The 20,905-nt window shown below is 50.8% G+C and overlaps 1 protein-coding gene across 1 annotated transcript in view; it reads left to right on the top strand.

The window, feature by feature from the left end:
* Positions 1-4,381, top strand: part of AP2S1 (adaptor related protein complex 2 subunit sigma 1) — a 5,198-nt gene extending 817 nt beyond the window's left edge. Inside the window, 4 exon segments of the mRNA XM_027845834.1 lie at positions 218-367; positions 3,478-3,591; positions 3,751-3,810; positions 3,947-4,381. Coding sequence (XP_027701635.1) covers positions 218-367; positions 3,478-3,591; positions 3,751-3,810; positions 3,947-4,048 — 426 coding nt within the window. The 3' untranslated portion in view covers positions 4,049-4,381.
* Positions 4,382-20,905: the final 16,524 nt, after the last annotated feature.

Raw genomic sequence — 20,905 nt, 5'->3', positions numbered from 1 at the left:
GCTGAGCAGGATGACTCAGGTCCAGCAGAAATCCGCCCCCCAGGGTGCCCCCAGGCCCAAGGTGGGGGGAGGCTGTGGCAGATTCCATTGGGGAGGTAACCTGGATGGCTTAAGGACCCGGATTCCTCAGGAGCACATCCCCTCCAGGCTTTGCCACCTCTGACTCTGCCCACACCCCCACCCCTTCCCGGGCTCACGGCTTCCTCTTTCTTCTCAGATCCGATTCATTCTCATCCAGAACCGAGCAGGCAAGACGCGCCTGGCCAAGTGGTACATGCAGTTTGACGATGACGAGAAGCAAAAGCTGATTGAGGAGGTCCATGCTGTGGTCACAGTCCGGGATGCCAAGCACACCAATTTTGTGGAGGTGAATGCTCTCCCCTCAGCCTGCTCCCCCAGCCCTCACCTCAGGACCTCCTCGATAAGGCAGCTGGGTGGGGCAGGAAGTTCAATTCAGCCTCAGTTTCTGCATCTGTAAAATGGGGATAATAATTGCTCCTCCCTCCCAGGGTTGTTGTGAGGCTCAAATGAGATGATATTGTGAAGGGCTTTGCCAGCCTAAAATCAATCTACATGAATGTTAGTTATTATTGTTAGAAGGAGGCGCACATCCTAGGGGAGGGGCGGCGTCGCCATGGTGATGAGAGGGCCAGAGAGTGCACCAGACAGAGGTCTGGGGACAACACTAGGGGTGTGTACCTTGCAGACCAGAAAACTCAGGGGGCACGGTCAAAGTCTTTAAGGAGTGCTTTGCTTGACCCTATGTGGGTGTTGCTGACTGGCAGATTTGGGTTCTCTGTAAGGAAACGTTTTTCCAAATTCAAAGCTCCCCAGAGGGGCGTGGACCACCATCAGTGGAAGCTGCAGGCAGATGCTGGAGGATGCCCCTTAAAAGATCCAGAATCAATCTTTCTTTCAACAAGAATTAGAGCCGCTAGGGGGACCTGAGTTCAAATCAGTCCTCAGCCATTTACTTCCTGATGATCCTGGGCAAGTCTCTTCACCTTTCTCTGCCTCAGTTGCCTCATCTGTGAAATGGGGATAATGACAATAGCACCTACCTGGCAGGGTTGTTGTAAGAATCACATGGGATAATACTTGTAATGCAATCAGCTAGTAAGATTTGAAACCAGGCCTTCTGTATACTTTCCTGTGTACATGTTTGTTTCTCCCAGGAGAATGGAAGCTTCCTGAGGGCAGAGACTGAGCCATGTTTGTCTGTGGATCCTCTCCTGTCCTGGCACTAGTGTAATACTAGCCCTGTGAATCTTCATTATTATGTGCCATGGGTTCATAGAGTAAACACAAGACTTGTCCTGCCTTCAAGCAGTTTACATTCTATGGAGAAGATTATGTATGTCAGCACAGCTTTACAAGATACAGGGTACGGAGAGGCACTTTAGACCACAAGGTATCCCCACCTCGGGGCAGGAGGAGGAGGGAAGGCTTCCTGGAAGAGGCACTGCTTGAGAGGAGCCAGGGGTTCTACCGGCGGAGGTGAGGAAGGCAGGCATTCCAGGCATGAGGGACCGTCCATGCAAAGACATGGAGATGAGAAATGAAGTTTCGTTTATGAGGTAAAGCAAAAGGCCGGTGTGGCTGGACCCTAGAGGACCGTGGAGAGGAAAAATGTAGGGGACGGCCTCGAGTATCAAATAGCAGCATTGGAGGGAGAAGAGGGAGGGCTCAGGCCTCTGCGGCTCCCCACATGTCCACCCTGGAGGTTCCCGTCCCTGCTTCCGGGCTCTTCCCTCTGACTCCCCCACCATCCTGTCCCCAAGGCCTCTTCAGCCTGGAGAGCCCAGCTGTAGTTCTCCGTTGGGCCACACGAGGGCGCGATGCTCCCACGGCAAGCCCTGGAGGCCATGAAGGCGTTTCAGGTCCATCTCCAAAGATGAGACAGTTGTCACTGCCCCAGAAATGGGGTGGTGGAACTTGGGGCTCGTTCTGGGAGGTGCGGGGAGCACAGGAAGGGGCAGGAGGTGAGAGGGGCATGGGGACCAGCCCAGGAAGCCAGGGTGCTGCCCGTCCAGGCTAGAGCACCCCAGTGACTCGAACCCAGGCCTTCTGTATACTGTACTGTGTACGTGCTGTTTCCCCTAGGAGAATGGAAGCTTCTTGAGGGCAGGAGCTGAGTCATATTTGCCTTTGGATCGCCTCCTGTGTCTGGCGTTGCTGGTTGAATTGAACTTAGTTGAACTCCTTCGTTTTATAGATGAGAAAATGGAAGCCCAGAAAATTGAGGGACTCGCCCGGGGTCCCAAGGGTGGCGAATGGCAGGGCCAGAACTTGAACCCAGATCCTCCTGCCTGCAAAGCCAGGGCCCTTTCCTATTTTAAACTGGGATACTGAATGAGTCACATCCCCTCTCTTCCGTCTTTGAGGGGATTAAAGTGGACGAGGTGACTGGCTGCTTTGTCTTTCTGTGGTCCCAGAACTCTTCTAGCTGTTGATTTCAGCAGCCTACGAGAAGGCTGGTACAACAGCCAAGCAAAAGGGAGGAGGCCGGACCAGGCTGGTACAACAGCCAAGCAAAAGGGAGGAGGCCGGACCGGCCGCAGCTTCTAAGCACAGGGAGGAGGAAAGGTCTTGAGCGTCACTCCAGACTGCCCCGCTCAGGTCTCTGTTTCCTCACCTGTAAAAGTCAAGCCAGACTGGTCGTCCTTGGACCTGTCTAGCCCGAGCCTCAGGCTGGGGTCCAGAGGCTCAGCCCCTCCACAGACCTTGCCAGGTGGCTGTGCACAGAATAAAGGCTCACTAGAGGATTTGGAAGCTTCGTCCTGCTCTCTTGTAGGAGTTCTGGTCTCTCTGGGTCTGTTTGTGGCTCTTTGTAGGTCTTCCTCTAAGCCTGAGGCAGTGCAGAGGGCCCAGCCAGACCTGCTTTCTGCGCCTGGCTCTGCTTGGAATCACTGTGTGATCTCCCCAGGCCTTGGTTTCCTTTTCTGTCAAATAAAGGGGTTTGTTTGAGATGGTCTCGGAGGTTCTTTCTAGCCCCACTGGTCCATCATTGTATATTACCTGCTTCTGTCTCTGTCTCTGGTTTGTCCCTGTTTCTTTCTCTCTTCTTCTCTGTCCCAGTCCTGTCTTTCTCTCCTCTCCTCTCCCATCCTCCCTCCCCTCCTCTCCCCCCTCTCTCCCTCTCTCTCCTCTCCTCTTCCCTCTCTCTCTCTCTCTCCCCTCTCCTTCCCTCCTTTCCTCTCCCCCCTCGTCTCCTCTCCCCTCCCCGCTCTCGTCCTCCCTTCTCCTCTCCCCTCTCCTCTTCCTCCCTCTGTCTTTCCTCTTCTTTTCTCTCTCCCTCCTTTCCTATGCCTCTGCCTCTTGGCCAGCTGAAGGAGTGGATGCCGTGAGCCAGGCTCGGCCCCCCTCCATTGGGTGACCTCAGGGGAGGCCTTCTGCCCCTGGGCCTTTGCCTGCTGAGTGAGCTGGCTGCAGTGGGCGCTGCCCTGACTTTTGGCTTCTGTGCCCCTTTGCCTCCAGTTTCGCAACTTCAAGATCATATATCGCCGTTACGCCGGCCTCTACTTCTGCATCTGTGTGGATGTCAATGACAACAACCTGGCCTACCTGGAGGCCATCCACAACTTCGTGGAGGTGGGCCTGGGGGCTGCTCAGAGGGACCCTCAGATGGGAGGAGGGTGGGGGTCAGCCAGGCCCCCAGGTGGGGGGAGGAGAAGGGGAGAGCTGCCCTTGCCTTCTAACAATGCTGTCTTCCAGTCAGCCCCTTTTTGCTTCTATTTCCCTGCCTCTTAGGTGTTAAACGAGTATTTCCACAATGTCTGTGAACTGGACCTCGTCTTCAATTTCTACAAGGTAGGGACTCCTGAGGCTGAGGGAGGCCCAGAGAGCCGGATTCTCCTCCCTACCGAGCAAGCACCTGAAGCTAGGGACTCCTCAAGGCCAGCTGCCTGCCCTCTAGCCCTGCCTCCCTCCCTGTCTCTCTCTGCAGGTGTACACAGTGGTGGATGAGATGTTCCTGGCTGGCGAGATCCGAGAGACGAGCCAGACGAAGGTGCTCAAACAGCTCTTGATGCTGCAGTCGCTGGAATGAGGGGGCCCAGGTGGTCCCCGGGCCCGGGACACCCACCCCCAGCCCCCGCCCCTCTGTCCTCCTCCCCCCATTCCCCAGCAGTTTACCGTCTGGGACGGTGGGACCACACCCTGGCCGGAATCAGGAGGAGGGGAGGCCCCTGTGTGTGTGCCATGGACCCTGTAACCGTGCTGTCATGGCAGTGATGCTGTGAACATGTGAACAAGCCTGCGTGTGTGTGTGTGTGTGTGTGTGTGTGTGTGTGTGCGTGCGCGCACGCGTGCGCATATGTACATGTGTGTGTACCTGGAGCTCCCAATAAAGTTGTGGACCTGGCCTGCCCCCTGCCTTCTCCCCTTGGTGTCAGTCTCTTCCTGGGCCCCTTGTCTTCTTTTCCCAGTCTCCTCTTGGTGCCTGAGTCTGGGCCCTGAGCTTTGAAAGTCCCAGGGCTTTTTAGGGCTAAAATTCCAACTCTAGATCTCAAGAGCTTTTGAATCAGAGATAGACCATTTGGGCTGAAAGAGGCCTTGGAGAGCCCCTCTAGTCCAGCCCTGGCCTCCTCGTTTTACAGGGGTGGAAATCGAGGCCAAGAGACACAGCCAGGCAGAGGTAAGTGGAGAGCCTGAGCCCAGGTCTACAGTGTCTCTTGCCTGCTCACCCCCAGTGGGGTTCCTGGGGTGCCATTTCTGTACCTGGCCAGTGGCTTTCTGAAGGTTCCCCATCTCCCCTCTAGTACCTCGACAGTGGTGGGTGGAGGAAGGGAGGGCTGGTGATCCTCGGGCCTTGGGAGAGACGTGGAAGCCCCGCCCCTGCCCAGCTGGCACTGGACACTTGGGCCTCCCAGTGGGGTGGGTCCCTCGGTGCCTCCCAGTTGGGCAGGCCCCAGGAGCCTTGAGGCTCTTAGCTGGAGAAGCCCTGCCCCTCTGGCCCTCCCAACCTGAGTGATGCAACCCAGGGCAAGGTTGGAAGAGAAAAGAGGTTATGGATGCCAGGTCCTTCAGAACCCTAGTCAAGGAGCAGAAGTGGGGCACCGAGAACCAGCTTGCCAAGCCCGCACATCATGGTAGTGCAAAGACAGCTGGCTTTTTAACTGTGACACCCCGAGTTTGAATCCTGACTCAGACTTTGAGCCTTCTCTGGCCCTCACTTTATTAACCTTCAAAAGGAGGCAGCTTGATTTTCTTTGATGAGCTATCGTGTTTGCTACAGCAAACACCGAATGAGCTTGTTCTGTTCCAGACCCTGGGGGCTGGGCCCTGCCCAGCTGGAGCTTCCAGTCAGGTGGGGGCTGGAGAGGATAATGTTCCCAATGTTCAACGATAAGCAACAGAATTCCAAAAATAGCATTCTCCTGGCCTCTTCAGGCTGGCCCAAGATGAGCTAAGTGGGGCCTGAGGGAGAAGCTTCTTACCTCTTGTTCAACCAGGATGGCCCAGGGCTGCTGCCCCCCCTGGAGCAGGAAGGCGCAGGTACTCAGCCCTGTGCTCCAGGAAGATGGGTGGGCAGATAAGGAGCCTGAGAGGTCATCTCTAAGGTGGGCATCGAGGCGACTCAGGGGACAGCACGAGTCCCAGAGACCTGAGTTCAAATCCAGCCTCAGATGCTAGCTCTGTGTGACCATGGGCAGGTCCCTTCGCTTGGTCTCCCTCCCAGAAGTTTTCTCTTCTATGAAATGAGGATAAAAGTTAGCTGTAGGCACTGGGAGGAATGTTGTGAGATTTTAGTGAGATTATGCCTTTGAAGTATTGCCCATGTCATGGTTCTTGTCCTTGGGCAGCCTTGATTTTCCACCCACCCCCAAAGAAGCCAGGAGCTGCCTCTTCCCCACGGGCATATGGACCCAGGGAGGAGGAAATGCCAGCGATGGGCCTGCCCTGACTGGTGGAGATCCAAGCTGGGCCTTGCTCCGAGTGCAAACAGAGGACAGCCTGGTTCTTCCACCTGCCTACCTGCCGGATGGAGGAGAGAGCTGACGTGGTGTCTCCTGGCCCAGCCCAGGGAGGAAGGGACAGACAGAGGGAAGGAGGACACTGGCTGCCTGGCACTCTCACTGGCCTCTTAGGCCGTGAGGTCCAAATATCTCTTCAGGGGAGTAAAGATTGAGGGCAGGGGTCAAGTTTGGAAGGTGGACCCACCCTCCCACCAGGGACTGATTAACAGAGTTTGGGCACGGTCTGGATCGGAGAAGGGAGCTGGAGGCCTGGGGGAGATAATTTTTAAACCAGTTGCGGGTAGGTCATGGACAGTCACTCAGGTTTAACTCCCGGAGGGCCTGGGATGGTTGGGGAAGCTTGGGGAGTATCCCTGGTGCCTGGGAAGGGAGACTCTTGGAAGTTTAGATGGAGAATTCCAAAACATTGGCCGAGGAAGCTCTGTCAGTCCTGGGGCAAGTTGAAGACGTAACCCTTTGCCCCCATATACGTGCTAGCACTCTGTAGGCCTCTGTCTCTAGGCCCCTGGCGGGGGATCCCACTTCCTGCCCCTCTGCCAAACCAGGGTGACTTTAGGGAGGACAAGTTGGCATTCTTGAAATGGCAGTCCCTGTTTCTGCAAGGTTTTAATCACTCAGGAACCCTCTTAGGAGACATGGGAGAAGGGATGTTTGGAATATGCCTGTCTAAGGGTGGTGACAATGGTTTCTATTAAGGAGTGCCAAATTTGAGAATGAAAGGTGTAGGGGGTGCCAGGGTATTCCGTCGAGCACCAGTCGGAGGAGACACGTATCCTTATCCCCCCCATCTCCCGACAAGCTGCTGCGGCCTTCTCTAACTCCTTTCATCCCATCCTCAAAGCTCTGGCCAGGCAGGCTTCCTGACTCCAGCTACCCTTTTAAAGGGTGAAAGGGAGGAGGTAGGTCCTCAGAAGTGGTTGGATCAGATGCATCCTGGGCCCCTACAGCTGGGCTTGGGAGGTGAAGGTCAGGACAGGAGGCAAGGTTCTCATGAAACTTCTCTTCTGCCCTCCCTCCTCCCTCTAGTCAACCCACAGCCCCTAGGTTTCTTCTGAGATGGGACGTTGATCCCATCCTTACCTCCACCCCCTCTACATCATTAGGACTGGGGCCTCAAGGGGGCAACCCTCAATGGCCACCCTCCCCATCTTCCTCATCAGCTTTTGGCACCTTCCGGCTCTGTCTGGGTATTAGGGTTCCTCTGCCCCCACCCCAGCCTTGACTTCTCCCAGCGAGAACCTATCCACCCCTCAACCCACTCTGCATTTCCCTCCCCTCAATCTAACAGGCCCTTAGCACTTCCAAGGATCCAGGAACCTTAGTACCAGAGCAGATTCAGTCCTGGCTCCTCTGAGCTCATCATGGGCCCTAGTAATTCTAGGATGATAGCACATGTGGACAAAGACTAGGGTTCGTCTGTCACCACACCTATTTTGCACAAAGACGTCAAGGGGGAAATTCTGCAGGAAGTTCAGAGCGCAGGTGGCCTGACATAATACTCTAGCCTCCTTCCCCACAATTCCTCCAGGCTCCCTTCACCTCTGTGGACAGGTCTCTGAGAGCAGCAGTGGGACCAGTGCCGAGGAGCAGACATATGGGGAAAGGAGGGGACCAGAGCGGAGAAGAGAGGTTATATGTTGGAGGGCAGCTCATGGAGTCATTTTTATCCTGAATTACCTAGGGCTTCCCTGGGGGGAGAGAAGCTGGATTGTTTAGGAATCTCTGATGATGAGGGTCGTCATGGCAACTGCATCCCTTTCACTCAGCAGAGGGGTGGGGTAGGGCCCAGCTATTTCTATGGAAACAGCCAGACCTAGGCCTTCAACCATCTCCCGGTGTCCGGACCAGTGTGGGAGAGCCTGGATCTTGGGAAAAGTGTCCCTTTTCCTTTCCTGACTGGGATCCAAATTTCACCCTCTCCTCCAAGTGGTTTTCCCAGAGGCAATGTGTTGTAACAGAAAGAGCCAGGGGCCAGGAGTACAAAGGCCAGTTCTGACATTCACGATCATGTGCCAGAGGCAATACCCCTGTCCCGTGGAAAAGTCGTAGCCTAGGCATCAGAGGATCTGGGGTTCAAATCCCAGGCCAGCCCTGTAATCTCATGCCTCAGTTTCCTTGTCTGAAAAATGAATAGGTTGGGCTAGACTGCCTCTGAGTCTATGCTCCTATGATTTGGATTAGAATCCTGCCTCTGTGACCTTTGTGACCTTGGGCAACTCACTATACCTTCCTGGCCCTCAGTTTCCTTACCAGTAAAAGAAAGGGGTTAAACTAGATGAACCTGGAAGGGACTTTCCAGTTCTAGTGCCATGATCCTATGTCTTGGGTTCAAATCCTGCCCCTGTCATTTTTCACCTTGGGTGTGACCTTGGGCAAGGGAGGCAGCATGGACCAGTGGAAAGAGCGCTGTCTCTGCTGCAAAGGACCTGAGTTCAAATCCTGAGCTCTGATGCTTACCTTGAGCAAGTTGTTTTATTTCTCTTACTTCTGTTTCTCATGTTCTTATGTTCTCATGTTCTACTTCTCAGTTTCCTTATCTATAAAATGATAGGCTTGGGTTTTGAAAAGGATAATCTTCATTGAAGTTGATTGTGCTGTTACCTGTCTCGTAAAGTGCATCCATCAATCAAGTGATGGGGTGCTCCTTCCAGCTCTGTGACCCCGAGTGAGGGTGAGGCTTTGCTCTCCTCTTGTGTACAATGTGACTCATCCGCTTGGAGAGCTTCCTTCCCAGGGCTTGGGAAAGCCCTGGAGACCTTGAAACCCCTGGACCCTCGGTTACCACCTCCCCCACTACTGCTCTCCAGACAGCTGCGGCCTGGGTGACGAAACCACAGAAAGCTTTGTCAGAGCAGTTTCTGAGAAAGGGGGCCCCTCTCTCTAGCCTAGGCGGCCCTCCTTGAATCTCAGAATCACAAGATTCAAACCTTGCTGGGGGGCTTAGTCATCCTGGGAAAGAAAACATCAGATCAAAAGAGAGGATCTTTGCTCCGTCCTTTTATTCTCCTCTGCTGTTTTCTCCGCAAAGAAGAATGACCTTTACGGTGAAAATGGCAGCATGAAAAAGGGCAAAGAAGGCATAGACATCCAAGATAATGAAAGAGATAGAGAGCCTCTACTGCCCTTGATGATTTGAAGCCACAGGGGATCTGGCGGCTGGAATGGCCATGGGAAAGAGCATGCAAAAGGCCGGGGTGCCTCAAGCCTGGCAAAGGACAAATGCCATCTTGATTAAAAAAAAAAAAAAAAGAAACAGCCACGTTGTGCGATGACTAATGTTGAAAGACTTAACCCTTCTCATCAATGCAAGGGTCTAAGACATCTCCAAAGGCCTCATGTTGGAAAATGCTATCTACATCCAAAGAAAGAGCTATGGAGTTTGAATGCAGATCAAAGCATACTATTTGCTATTTTTTTTTTCTTCTGTTGTGTCTGTTGTGTTTTGTTTCTTCTTTCTGGTGGTTCCTCTTATTGGTTCTAACTCTTACAACATCACTAATATGAAAATATGTTTAATAAGAATGTATATGTATAGCATATATCAGATTGTGTGGTCTTGGGGAGGGAGTTGAGGAGGAAGGGGGAGAAATAATTTAAAGCTTAAAAGCTTATGGAAGTGATTGTTGATAAATCAAAAGAAATTAATTTTTAAAAATCAAAAAAAAAAGAGGATAGAATCTGCTCGCTGCAGCTCAGTGGGCTGGACTTCTATTCTAGGGAAAATTCTAGAATGGATCGTTAAAGAGAGTTGAAAATCTGGAAAGGGAAGCGGTGATTGTAGAGAAGGAACAGGGCTTCATCCAAACACATCATGCCAGCCTAACCTCCTTTCCCCCTTTTTATAAGATTACTAAACTGGTGTCTGAGGAGGATGCTGTGGATATAATTTAGTTAGATTTCAGCAAAGCTCTCGATAGAGTATCTCATGCTATTCTTATGGAGAACGTGGACAGAGAGAAGAGAAAACACGAATGGATGGACGGATGGACAGGTGGATGGATGGGTGGACGGGTGGATGGGTGGATGGATGAATGGATGGATGGATGGGTGGATAGGTGGATGGGTGGATGGATGGGTGGACAGATGGACGGGTGGATGGGTGGATGGATGAATGGATGGATGGATGGGTGGATAGGTGGATGGATGGATGGATGGGTGGATAGGTAGATGGGTGGATGGATGGATGGACGGGTAGACGGATGGATGGCTGGGTGGCTGGATGGAGTATTTCTTTAGTACTTACTATAGGCAAAGCAGCCCCTGGCCTCAGGGAGCTTACATTCTCATGGGGGAGACAACACATGGGGAAGGTTTCAGCTACAAGATAGAAACGTCCCATGGTCCTTAGGGGCTAGCACCAAAGCAGAGAGTTATGACCCTCCTTAAATGCCGTTTCCTCCAATGAAATGGTTCGGTTTCTGATGCTGAATAATTTGACAGTACCAAGGACTTTGGGACAAAAACTTTTCTTTATGAATCTTTGTAAAGATTGTAGGAGCAATTTCCAGGCATCTTCACAGGGGTTGCTTCCCAGGATGATAGCTATGGGCACTGGACTGGCCTCTCTCCTACTCTCAAGGTCCTTGGCCTCAGGGTCCTGGGCTGTCTCCATCAGAGTCTGAGGGTGGTGGTAGTCATTCAGCTTGGCCAGAACATGCTTTCTCATCCTGTCTCTTTCTCAGAATGTCTTCTTCAGCTAGGCTGGCTTGCCTTCTCAGTGAGTGGCAGTAAAGGGGGTGGTTGGCCCCTTCTCCACAGGGGTTGTTTCTCCGGGTGATGGCTGAGACGGCTGGGTCAGAGGCAGGGCTGGTGATCTGTGGGGGGCTGCCGCTCCCAGATCTCCTACCCTTATCTCCCTGTTGGGGGCAGTTGGTCAGCAATTGTTGTTGGTGGTGATGAAGAAGGGGGATCCCTTCTTGACAATGACCTCTCTTCCCAGTGATGGCTATTGGGAACGGCCTGGGAGCACGTCTGGTGGTTTGAAGGACACTGCTTTCCCAAGGCTCTTGGGTTCAGGGTCCTGGGCTATCTCCATTAGGATCTGAGGGGAGATGGTGGTGATGATTTGGCATGTGCTGCCCTGGGTCTCTCCCTAGCTGGATGTGTTTCAGAACAGGTTTCATGGCCATTCTTAAAGAATGATTATTAAATATTCAGTGATGATGTGGCAGGAAGTCTCCGGGGGAGAGCCCTAGGCCTCTGTGCTTGGCTGTGTGCTGTTTAAGCTGTTTATCAATCAACGCTTGGGATAAAGGCATAAATGGTGTGCTCATCAAATGTACAGATGAAACCAAGCTAGGAAGCATCCAATACTCTGGAGAAAGCATCAGGATCCCAAAGAATTTTGACACATGAGGGCATTGGGCAGAATATAACAAGATGAAATTCACCAGGCTCGAAGGTAAAAGTCTTGCACTTGGGTAGAGAAAAATCAACTTCATGAATAGAAGACGGGGAAACCATGGTTGGGCAGTAACTGTTCTGGAAAAGATCTGGGGTTTTTAGGGGGTTACAAGCACAGGAGGTAGCAGGGTGATTCAGCCCCAAACGAGTCACAGAAGCTAATTCAAGCAGGCTGCCCTAAGAGGATCGTGGCTTCTGGGAAGAGGGAGTGATGGTCCCACTGTGCTGGCCCTCATCAGACCTCATCTGAAGTACTGCATTCAGTTCTGGGCCCCATGGCTCAGGAAGGATGCTGATAAGCTGTCCAAAGAGTGTCCGGAGGGGACAACCAGGATAGCGAAGGGCCTTGAGTCACTACCATGTGGGGATTGGTTGAAAGTACCAGTATATTTAGCCTGATGAGAAGACTGGGATGGGCGTGGGGAGTGGGGGCAGGGGAATGATAATTGTTTTCAAGTGTCTGAAAGTCTGTCCGAAAGACTTGATCAGGATCAGACTCAGGCAGAACCAGAAGTCGTGAAGGAAGTTTGCGAAGAGGCAGATCCAGGCCTGACATCAGGAAACATTTCCTAATGCTTAGAGCTGGAGTAGGCCACAGTGAAAGGTGGTGGTTTCTCCCTCCTTGGAGGGTCTCCAACGCAGGATTGGTTGACCATTTATAAGGTATGTTATTATGGCCATAGGATAACTAGATGGCAGCATAGTGCACAGAGTGCTAGACCTGGGGTCAGGGGGACTCATCTTCCTGAGTTCAAATCTAGCCTCAGACACTTACTAGCTGTGTGACCCTGGGCAAGTCACTTGACCCTGTTTGCCTCAGTTTCCTCATCTGTGAAATGAGCTGGAGAAGGAGATGGCAAACCGCTCCAGGATCTCTGCTAAGAAAGCCCCGAATGGAGTCACGAAGAGTCAGACACAACTGAAAAACACCTGAACAAATTATGGGCATTCCTGCTCCCTTCCAGCCCTGAAATTCTATGGTTCTAAGGTCCTAGGCATGCAGTGGATTGGACTTCTCTGTTCCCCTCCCATCTCTGGTCTCCCCCTCTCCCCCACCCTGCCCCCTGTGACTAAGAAGTATCTGGGCACAGACAAGAGGTCAAAGCTTACTGAGGCAGGTCAACACCTGCTCCTACTAATTCTGGGGGCATAGAGGAGAGGCCAGGGTGTGAGGTTACTGGAAATCCTGAGGCCAGCTCGATGACTTGAACACGTCAACCCTGCCTTCAATGGGGGGGCGGGGGGAGAGAAAGGTCAGGGGGGGAGACAGAGAGAGAGACAGAGAGAGAGACAGAGAGAGAGACAGAGAGAGACAGACAGAGAGAGACAGACAGAGACAGAGAGAGACAGAGAGAGAGACAGAGGGAGACAGAGAGACAGAGAGAGAGACAGAGAGAGAGAGACAGAGAGAGAGAGAGAGATGAGGAACCTCCTGCTCACTTAGACGTAGAGAAAGCGGCAGGATCCTTGTGTGGGGGACAATGAGGAGAGGCCCAGGTCAAACAGGGATTCCAAGGGAAAATAAGATTCAGGATTAGAAGGCATCTCAGAGGCGATCTTGTCCAACCTTTTCTTTTTTACGGATGAGGAAACTGAGTCCCACATGCACGGAAACTAGGAAGAATTTATGCTGAAAAAATTATACCCATCTCCAGAGAATACAGATTGAAGCATACTTTTTTCCCTTCCTTTTCTATTCTTGGTTTTTGGCTTGTATTTTCTTTTGCAACATGGCTATTATGGAAATATTTTGTATGACTGCACATGTATAATCTATGTCAAATTGCTTGCCTTCTCAAGGAGGAGGAAGGGAATTTGGAAATATTAAAAAAATAATGTTAAAATGGTTTTTACATGTAATTGAGAAAAAAATAAAATTAAAAGTAAATGTAACAGGAAAGAAAATGAGGCCCAGGGAGGTTTCCTCAAACAAGCATTTGTCAAGTCCCTATGTGCCTGACACTGTGCTAATCGCTCTACAAATTTTACCCCATTTGATGCTCACAACCACCCTCGGATGTAGGGGCTGTTATTAGCCCCATTTTACAGTTGAGCAAACTGAAGCAAATAGTAGTCAAGTGACTTTCCCAGCAAGTATGTGAGGTTAGATTGATCTCAGGTCTTGATGACTCCAGGCCCAACTCTCTAATCGGGAGTTGTGCTACCTGGCTGCGTTTGGGTCACACAGGTAATTGTGGCAGAGCTGGGATCTGAACCCAGGTTCAGTGACTCCAAATTCAATCTTCTTCTCATGGCTCAGTTTTCTGTTCAGATGTCCCAGAGCAAACCCTGGGGCTCTAGGCTGTCACTACTGGATGCCTAGAGCTCCTAGCCTGTACCCCTCTCTGTATCCCTACCTCAGCACAGTACCTGGCTCATGGTATTTAATAAATGTTTGTATACTAACTGACCCACCCCCACTTGTTCAGGGTGGGGGGAATCACAGTCTCTTATGACTCAGGATTGTTTGTCCTTTGTTCTCGAGTGACATCAGGAAGGGGACGCCTTGACTTGCAAATGAATTGGATTGAAGTGAGGGAGGGCTGTGTGTGGAGGGGTCAGTGGAGACAGGATCCAGACAGGGTGGGGGTTGGGGGTGAGAGGAGGAGGGGGCTGGTCCTGCTTCTTGAGAGCTCTGTTCCCGAACCTACCTGGCTTGTTGACTTTCCTGTCGGAGAAGAGGGTGGGAAAGGATCTAAGTCTCTAAGAGTAAGCTAAGCCAGGCCCTGCCCCTGTGCCCCGGCCACACCTGGGGATCTGGCCCAGGATCTGACAATCTACGGATTATTTATTTAAGAGCCGGTGTTATGTGGCAGCGAGCAGCCTTGGCCTGTCCCTCACCCGGGGCTCCGCTGCTGATGCCAAGGCCAGGTGTGTGCTAGCGAGCTCGTCTGGGCCTAGCTCAGGTCCTCAGGTCTGGACCCTGCAGCTGCCTCCACTCCCTGAGGGACCCCGCAGGAGTCTCCCTTATTCTTCTCACTACATACACCCCGGCTTTCTGCTCCTGTTGCCCTGCAGAGTATACAACAATTAATGTCCTAGTTGACACGGAAAACTGGACATTTGATGCATCTGAGAGGGGAGGAAGGTGGGGCTGCCCCCACCCCACCCCGAGGGGCACCAGAGCAGACTTACTTAGTGGAATGCAAGCTCCCTGAGGACAGGTCCCATTTCTCTCCCCCCCATACACACACTTTTTATTTTTTGTCTCTGCAACTCCAGCAATAGCACGGTGCCTGGCACAAAGTAAGCACTCAATAAATGCTCGTGGGATTGAGGTGACTTGAATTGCCGCACTAGCTGTGTGTATCAGGGGCTTTGGGATTCATCCAGAGTCTCAGAGTTAGAAGGGCCTTAGAGTGACCTGCTCCCATCCACCATCCCTCATCCTTCAGACGGGGATCCAGAAGGCCCAGTGTCAGCCTGGCAAGGACACAGCTGGGCCTCAGTCTCTTCCTTTCCTGGCCGCCCCAGCCTCACCTTCCCTTGGCATCCCTTTTGGGCTTGGGAAAGCCTGAAGCTGTTTCCCTTAGAGATTAAGTCTAGCTCAGGAATTTGAGCCAAGAGGTTGGGCTAGGTCGGCCAGCCAGTATCTAGTACTTCTGGAGGTGGGGGGGGGGGCGGTGAAGGGGAAGAAAGGAGGTGTGGCTGTCCTGACCAATCCCAACCTGAGGACTCTTAACCCAAACTTTGCTGGCTTCCAGAGGGCCTCCCCTCCCTCTGCGGGACACAGAACCTTAGAACTGGACAGAACTGTCAGAGTCTTTGCAAGTTAAAATCATCCCCAGAGTGGGGGAGATTGAGAAGTCCTCTAGTTCAGCCTCCTTGAGTTACAGGGATGAAGGAGGAGTGAACCTGAGGCCCAAAGGGGAAAGGGTTTCCCCAAGATCACACAGCAAGTCTGTGGGTCTAGAACCCAGCTCAGGACTCCTTCCCACTGTCCTCTCCACTGTATTATGCTGGGCCCTAGAGGATTGGGGAAAAGAGTACCATGAAGAGAGGTCCTTGAGGTTCTGAGAGTGGGGGGCTCATTCTTTCTAGGTAAGGAAAGGGAGACTGAGCCCATGCATGCCCTAGGCACTGGGAGGGTGGCTCTACTCAGGCCTGCCTATCTCCCAGTCTCCCCCTCCAGGTTCAGACTCTTCCCTCACCTTCCCTTTTCCTGAGAACACGGCCTCCCACTAGGTCTCCTCTGTTACACCCAGTTCCCTCTTTCAACTCTCCTACGTCCTCTGCTTGCCTCTCCTTCCCCTCCCCCTCTCCTCTCTCTGGCATCCGGTTCTCTCCAGGCCTTGGGGTGCACTTCTCAGAACTGAAGCCAGCTCGGTCCTCTCTTCTCGCCTTCCTGCAACAGACTAGCCTATTTCCCTTCTGTGCATCTCCAGGGAAGAAGCCAGATTCTGATTCTCTCTCTCTCTCTCTCTCTCTCTCTCTCCCCCACTTCTCCTCCTACTCCTCTGACCATTCCTTCTGTCTCCTTTGCTGGATCCTCCTCCAGATCTTGCCCTCTGACCCTAAGGGACCCCCAGTGCTGTCCTGGGCCCTCTTCCCTGGTGATCTCATCAGCTACCATGGATTTATTTACCATCTCTATGCTGACGATTTCCAAGTCTGCGTTTCTTAACCCAGCCTCTCTGCTTACGCTTTCCAGACATCTCGAACTGGATGTCCAATAAACATCTAAAACTCATTATGTCCAAAATGGGACTCATCATCTTTTCCTCTAAACCCTTCTCCTCACTCCTACCCCCTTTCCTGTTACTGGAGAAGGTAACACCTCCCCCAGGCCTTCAGACTCACAACCCAGGAGACATCCTGGACTCCTCACTCCCCCCTTCCCCATATCCAAGCTGTGGTCCGGGTCTGTCATATTCACCTCGGCAGCACCTCTTGAATATGCCCCTCCCCTCTCCTCTGACACCGCCCCCACCCTGGTGCAGACCATCACCTCACCCCTTGATGATGGAGGTCTGCCTGCTTCCACTCACCTACCAAAGGGATCTTCCTAAAGCACAGGTCTGATCATGTCAAACACCCCTATTCAGTGATATCCACTGATTTCCTATAGTTTTCAGGAGCAAATACAAAATACTGTGTTTGGCACCTAGCCCCTCCTATCCTTCTACCTTACTCTTGAACATGTCCTCTTTGATCCAATGACCCTGGCCTCCTGGCTTTTCCATGAACAAGATATTCCATCTCTTGGCTCCATGCCTGGAATGCTCTCCCCCATCTCTGCCTCTTGACTTCCTTGGATTACTTCAAGTCCCAGATAAAATCCCACCTTCTACAGGAAGTCCTCCCTATCCCCTCTCTTTTTTTTAAATAATATTTTTATTTTATTTTTCCTCAATTACATGTAAAAACAATTTTCAACAATCATTTTTAAAAAAATGTCCCAATTTTCCTACATTCCCTCCAACATTTGTCATTTTCCTTTTCTGTCATATTAGCCAATCTGATAGGTGGTACTTCAGAGTTGTTTTAATTTACATTTACCTAATCAATAGTGATTTAGCACATTTTTCATATGACCATAGATAACTTTAATTTCTTCTTTGAAAACTCCCTGTTCATATCCTTTGACCACTTATCATTTGGGGAATGACTCGTAGTCTTACAAATTTGACTCATTTCTCTACATGTTTGAGAAATGAGACCTTTATCAGAGAAATTCGTTGTAAAAATTTTCCCCAGTTTCCTGCTTCCCTTCTAATCTTGGTTGCATTGGTTTTGTTTGTGTAAAGCCTTTTTAATTTGATATAATTGAAATTATCCATTTTATATCCTGTAATACTTTCTATTTTGTTTGGTCATAAAGTCTTCCCTTATCCATAGATCTGACAGTTAAAATATTCCATGCTCCCTTAATTTGCTTGTGATATCACCCTTTATATTTCTATCATGTGCCTATTTTGATCTTATCTCAGTATATCGTGTGAGATGTTGGTCTATACCTAGTTTCTGCCAAATTGCTTTCCAGTTTTCCCAGCAATTTTTGTCAAATAGTGACTCCTCGTCCCAAAAGCTTGGGTCTTGGGTTTATCAAACATTAGATTACTATGGTCATTTACTATTTACTACTGTGTATTGTGTACCTAATCTATTCTGATGATTTTAGCCAATACCAGATTGTTTTGGTGATTAACACTTTGGAATACATCCCCAACCTCTCTTAATTCCAGTGCCTCACCTCTTTTAATTATTTCTTATTTTTCCTATATACAGCTTATTTGCACATATTTTTGCTTAATGTCTCTCCTGTTAGACCCGTAAGTTCCCTGGGAGCAGGTACTGACTTTTGCCTCTTTTTGTATCTCCAATGCTTAGTACAGCGCCTGGCACACTGTAGTCGCTTAATAAATACTTATTGGCTGATTGATTTTGGGCTGTAACACCTCATTAACCGTGGGTCTCCAGGCCTCTCTGGGCCTTTGTTGTGAGACAGACCCCATGAGGATTCTTGTTGTAGGAAGGGTATGATTTGATAGGGGGTTAAATGTCCTTAGGTATCTCTCTTTAGGAACCCTACCCCTCAGTTTATTGAATCATAAGCTCAGATCTAAACTGGACAGGACTTTAGGGATTCTCTAAGTGCCAGACCTGAAGTCTGGAAGATCTGGGTTCAAATACTCACTCAGGACAACACTCTGGGCAAGTCAACTGTCTGCACCTCATCTTCCTCACCTGAAGCAGCCTGAGGGAGAGAAGGAGGGTCAAACTACTGCCACTGCCTTGACCGCTATTTCTCCTCCTTTGCTAGACAGTCCAGGTCTCAGAATCTAAGAAACTCTGGGAATTTCAGGGCCCCAGGGAGCAGCCCTGCTGTAGCAAGAGTTTTAGCGCCAGCACCAGCACCATCTGTCAAACAACTGCTACCTAGGGTCAGGTAAATCCAAGGGTCCCAGGAACATGCGACCCCCCCCCCCCCCAGATCACCAAGCTTGGTACTAGCCAGCCCCCGCCCACCACAACCATCATTCAGGAAAGCAACCTGTCAACTGCCCCTGCAGGGGCTGGTGAAGCCCACCTCTCCCCAAGCTTCCTGAAGCAGCCAAATCTACTGAAGAACCAGCAAAGAAAGTTCTTGACACCAAATGTGGTTTTATCCGTGGAAATGACATTCAAGAAGAGGCATTGTCATCATGAGCATTTTCATCTGCTTTTTGGCTGGAACCTCCTTCTCACGTTGCCTTCTTCCATGAGAACTCCAGATCTTGGAGAACCGGGGCTGTGGTGCTCTTCCATTTGTATTCGAGGTGCCAGCCCATAGTAGGCACTTCATAAATGCTTTTTCATTCCTTAATTTGGGGTCAGACTTCATGGATTCTAAGGTCCTGCCCAGCCCTAAATTTATGATCTTTATTTTATGGATGAGGAAATGGAGGCTCTGGGGCGTGTTATAATGTGGTCAAGGTTACAATGATAGTGAGTGGAGAAGGGATTTGAATACAGATTTTCTGGGTCCAAAATCCTATTCTCTTTCCACACCACCATTTCCCAGTCAAAAATGTGGGAGTAAGGTCCCAGCGTGGGGCTGCCCAGTGGCAGGCTAGAAAACCTGTGTCAGAGGAGGTTGGGGCAGGCCCAGGTGGTCTCTCTAGAAGAGCCCAAGAGGATGGGGAGGTTCTGGAGGCAACCCAGACGGAGGGTGCTAGGTGCTTCGCAGCCTGGCTGGGCTAGAGCTATTCTAAGCATCTTGGCCAGATTTCAGTTGCTTACCAGTTAAGATCAGAGAGTGCCGCGTGAATTGAGTCCAGGGGATTTGTTCTCGGATTTCCTCCAGCTGGAGTCATTGGTCACTGCCACCATTTAGGATTTTGTCATTTTAAAGTTGCTCATTTGCTCCAACTCTCCCTGCCCCGGCTCCCCAGATTAATGAAGAGGAAACTAAGGTGAGGCAGGGAGAGAGACTCGTCCATGGTCCATACAGTTGCCAAACTGGGACTTCTAAAACCCTAAGCCATCTAAGCATGTGGCTTTCTCCGTTCAAGAATCCTCACTGCCTCCCTATTGCTTCTAGGATGAAGTAAGTACAAAAGCCTCTGTTTCTTCTCCAGAATCACCTCCACTCAATTCCATCAGAATGATCTCAGACTCTAGAAGCCTCTTCACCTCCTGGAAGGCTCACATTGGCCCCGCCCCTGCAGCCTCTCCCTCTGATTGACTGGTTCCTCCCAGAGCCCCCATTTTAAGGAAGAAGTCAAAGTCTTGGCTCCTCTCCAGACTCTACACCGCGACCGACGCTCTCTATCATGTCCCCAAGCTGAGTACCTTCACCTCTTCCCCTGCCCCGCCTCCACTTTTTTCTTTTGATGTTTATTGTCTTCCCCCTTTAGAATGGAAGCTTGAGGGCAAGGACTGCCTTTCTTTCTTGTATTTAGTGTCCCAATTGGTATCTTTAGCGCCTCGGTGCCTGGCACACAGTAGGTGCTTAATTAATGCTTGTTGACTTGACTCAGTCTGGAATGTAAAGCCCTTCACAATTTGACTTCCCTCCCCTTTCTGCTGTGCTCTTCCTAAACTCTGACCTGCAGCCAAACTTGACCTGGTTATTTTCCCACACTGTGGTTCTATCTCCTGCTCTGGCATGGGCTCCTCCCCATACCTCAAATGGTCTCCCTACTCACCTCTACCTATTTTTTTTTTTAAGGCAATGGAGGTTAAGTGACTTGCCCAGGGTCACACAGCTAGTGTCAAGTGTTTGGTCTGAGGCTGGATTTGAACTCAGGTCCTCCTGACTTCAGGGCTGGTGCTCTATACACTGCCGCTACCTCGCTACCCCACCTCTACCCCTTAAGACACTTCCTTCAAAATGCCTTTTTTCAAGACCAAGATTGGCTCATAGCTTTAGACCTGGAAGGAACTATACTCCCTCTAATCCAACTCTATTGTTTTACAAATGAGGAAACTGAGGCCCAGAGAAATGGTGTCATTTGCTCAAAGGTGCACAGGTGACAGGTGCTCTTTCCACTATATCTCCCCACCACCTTTGTCACAGCTGGAAGGGCCCTTGGGGACTGTCTAATCCATCAGCCAGGAGCCCGACCTGATAGTTTTAACTGAGGGGAAACTGAGGTCCAGAGAGGGTTAGAAACTTGGCTGAGTCACACATCTGAAGTTTACTCCCTATCTGTGCAGTATTCTGTGATTTGGTGACATTGGCCTCCTTCCTATCCCCCATGCCTGTAACGCTTTTCTTCCTCACCTCTGTGTCCTACCTTTCCTGGTTTCCTTCAAGTCTCAGCTAACATCCCACCTTCTACAAGAAGCCTTCCTTCATACTCCTTGGGCTTAGTTCTTCCCCTCTAAGATTCTCCCCAATTTATCCTGTATGTCTATTATCTGTACACAGTGGTTTGCATGCTGTTTCCCTCGTTACAATGTGAATTTTTAAACTTTCTTTGTATCGCCAGTGCTTAGCACATAGTAGGTCCCTAATAAATGCTGTTCGACAGATTATGTGACTCAGCAGGGGCTTTGGGTTCCTCTTCAGTGAAATGAGGCCGCTGGGTTGCACAGCG

Source organism: Vombatus ursinus, unplaced genomic scaffold, assembly GCF_900497805.2.
Source record: "Vombatus ursinus unplaced genomic scaffold, bare-nosed wombat genome assembly UNPS02015030.1, whole genome shotgun sequence".
NCBI classification, from domain to species: domain Eukaryota; kingdom Metazoa; phylum Chordata; class Mammalia; order Diprotodontia; family Vombatidae; genus Vombatus; species Vombatus ursinus.
The sequence above is the reverse complement of the archived record's forward strand: the minus strand, read 5'-3'. Positions and strand labels throughout refer to the sequence as shown.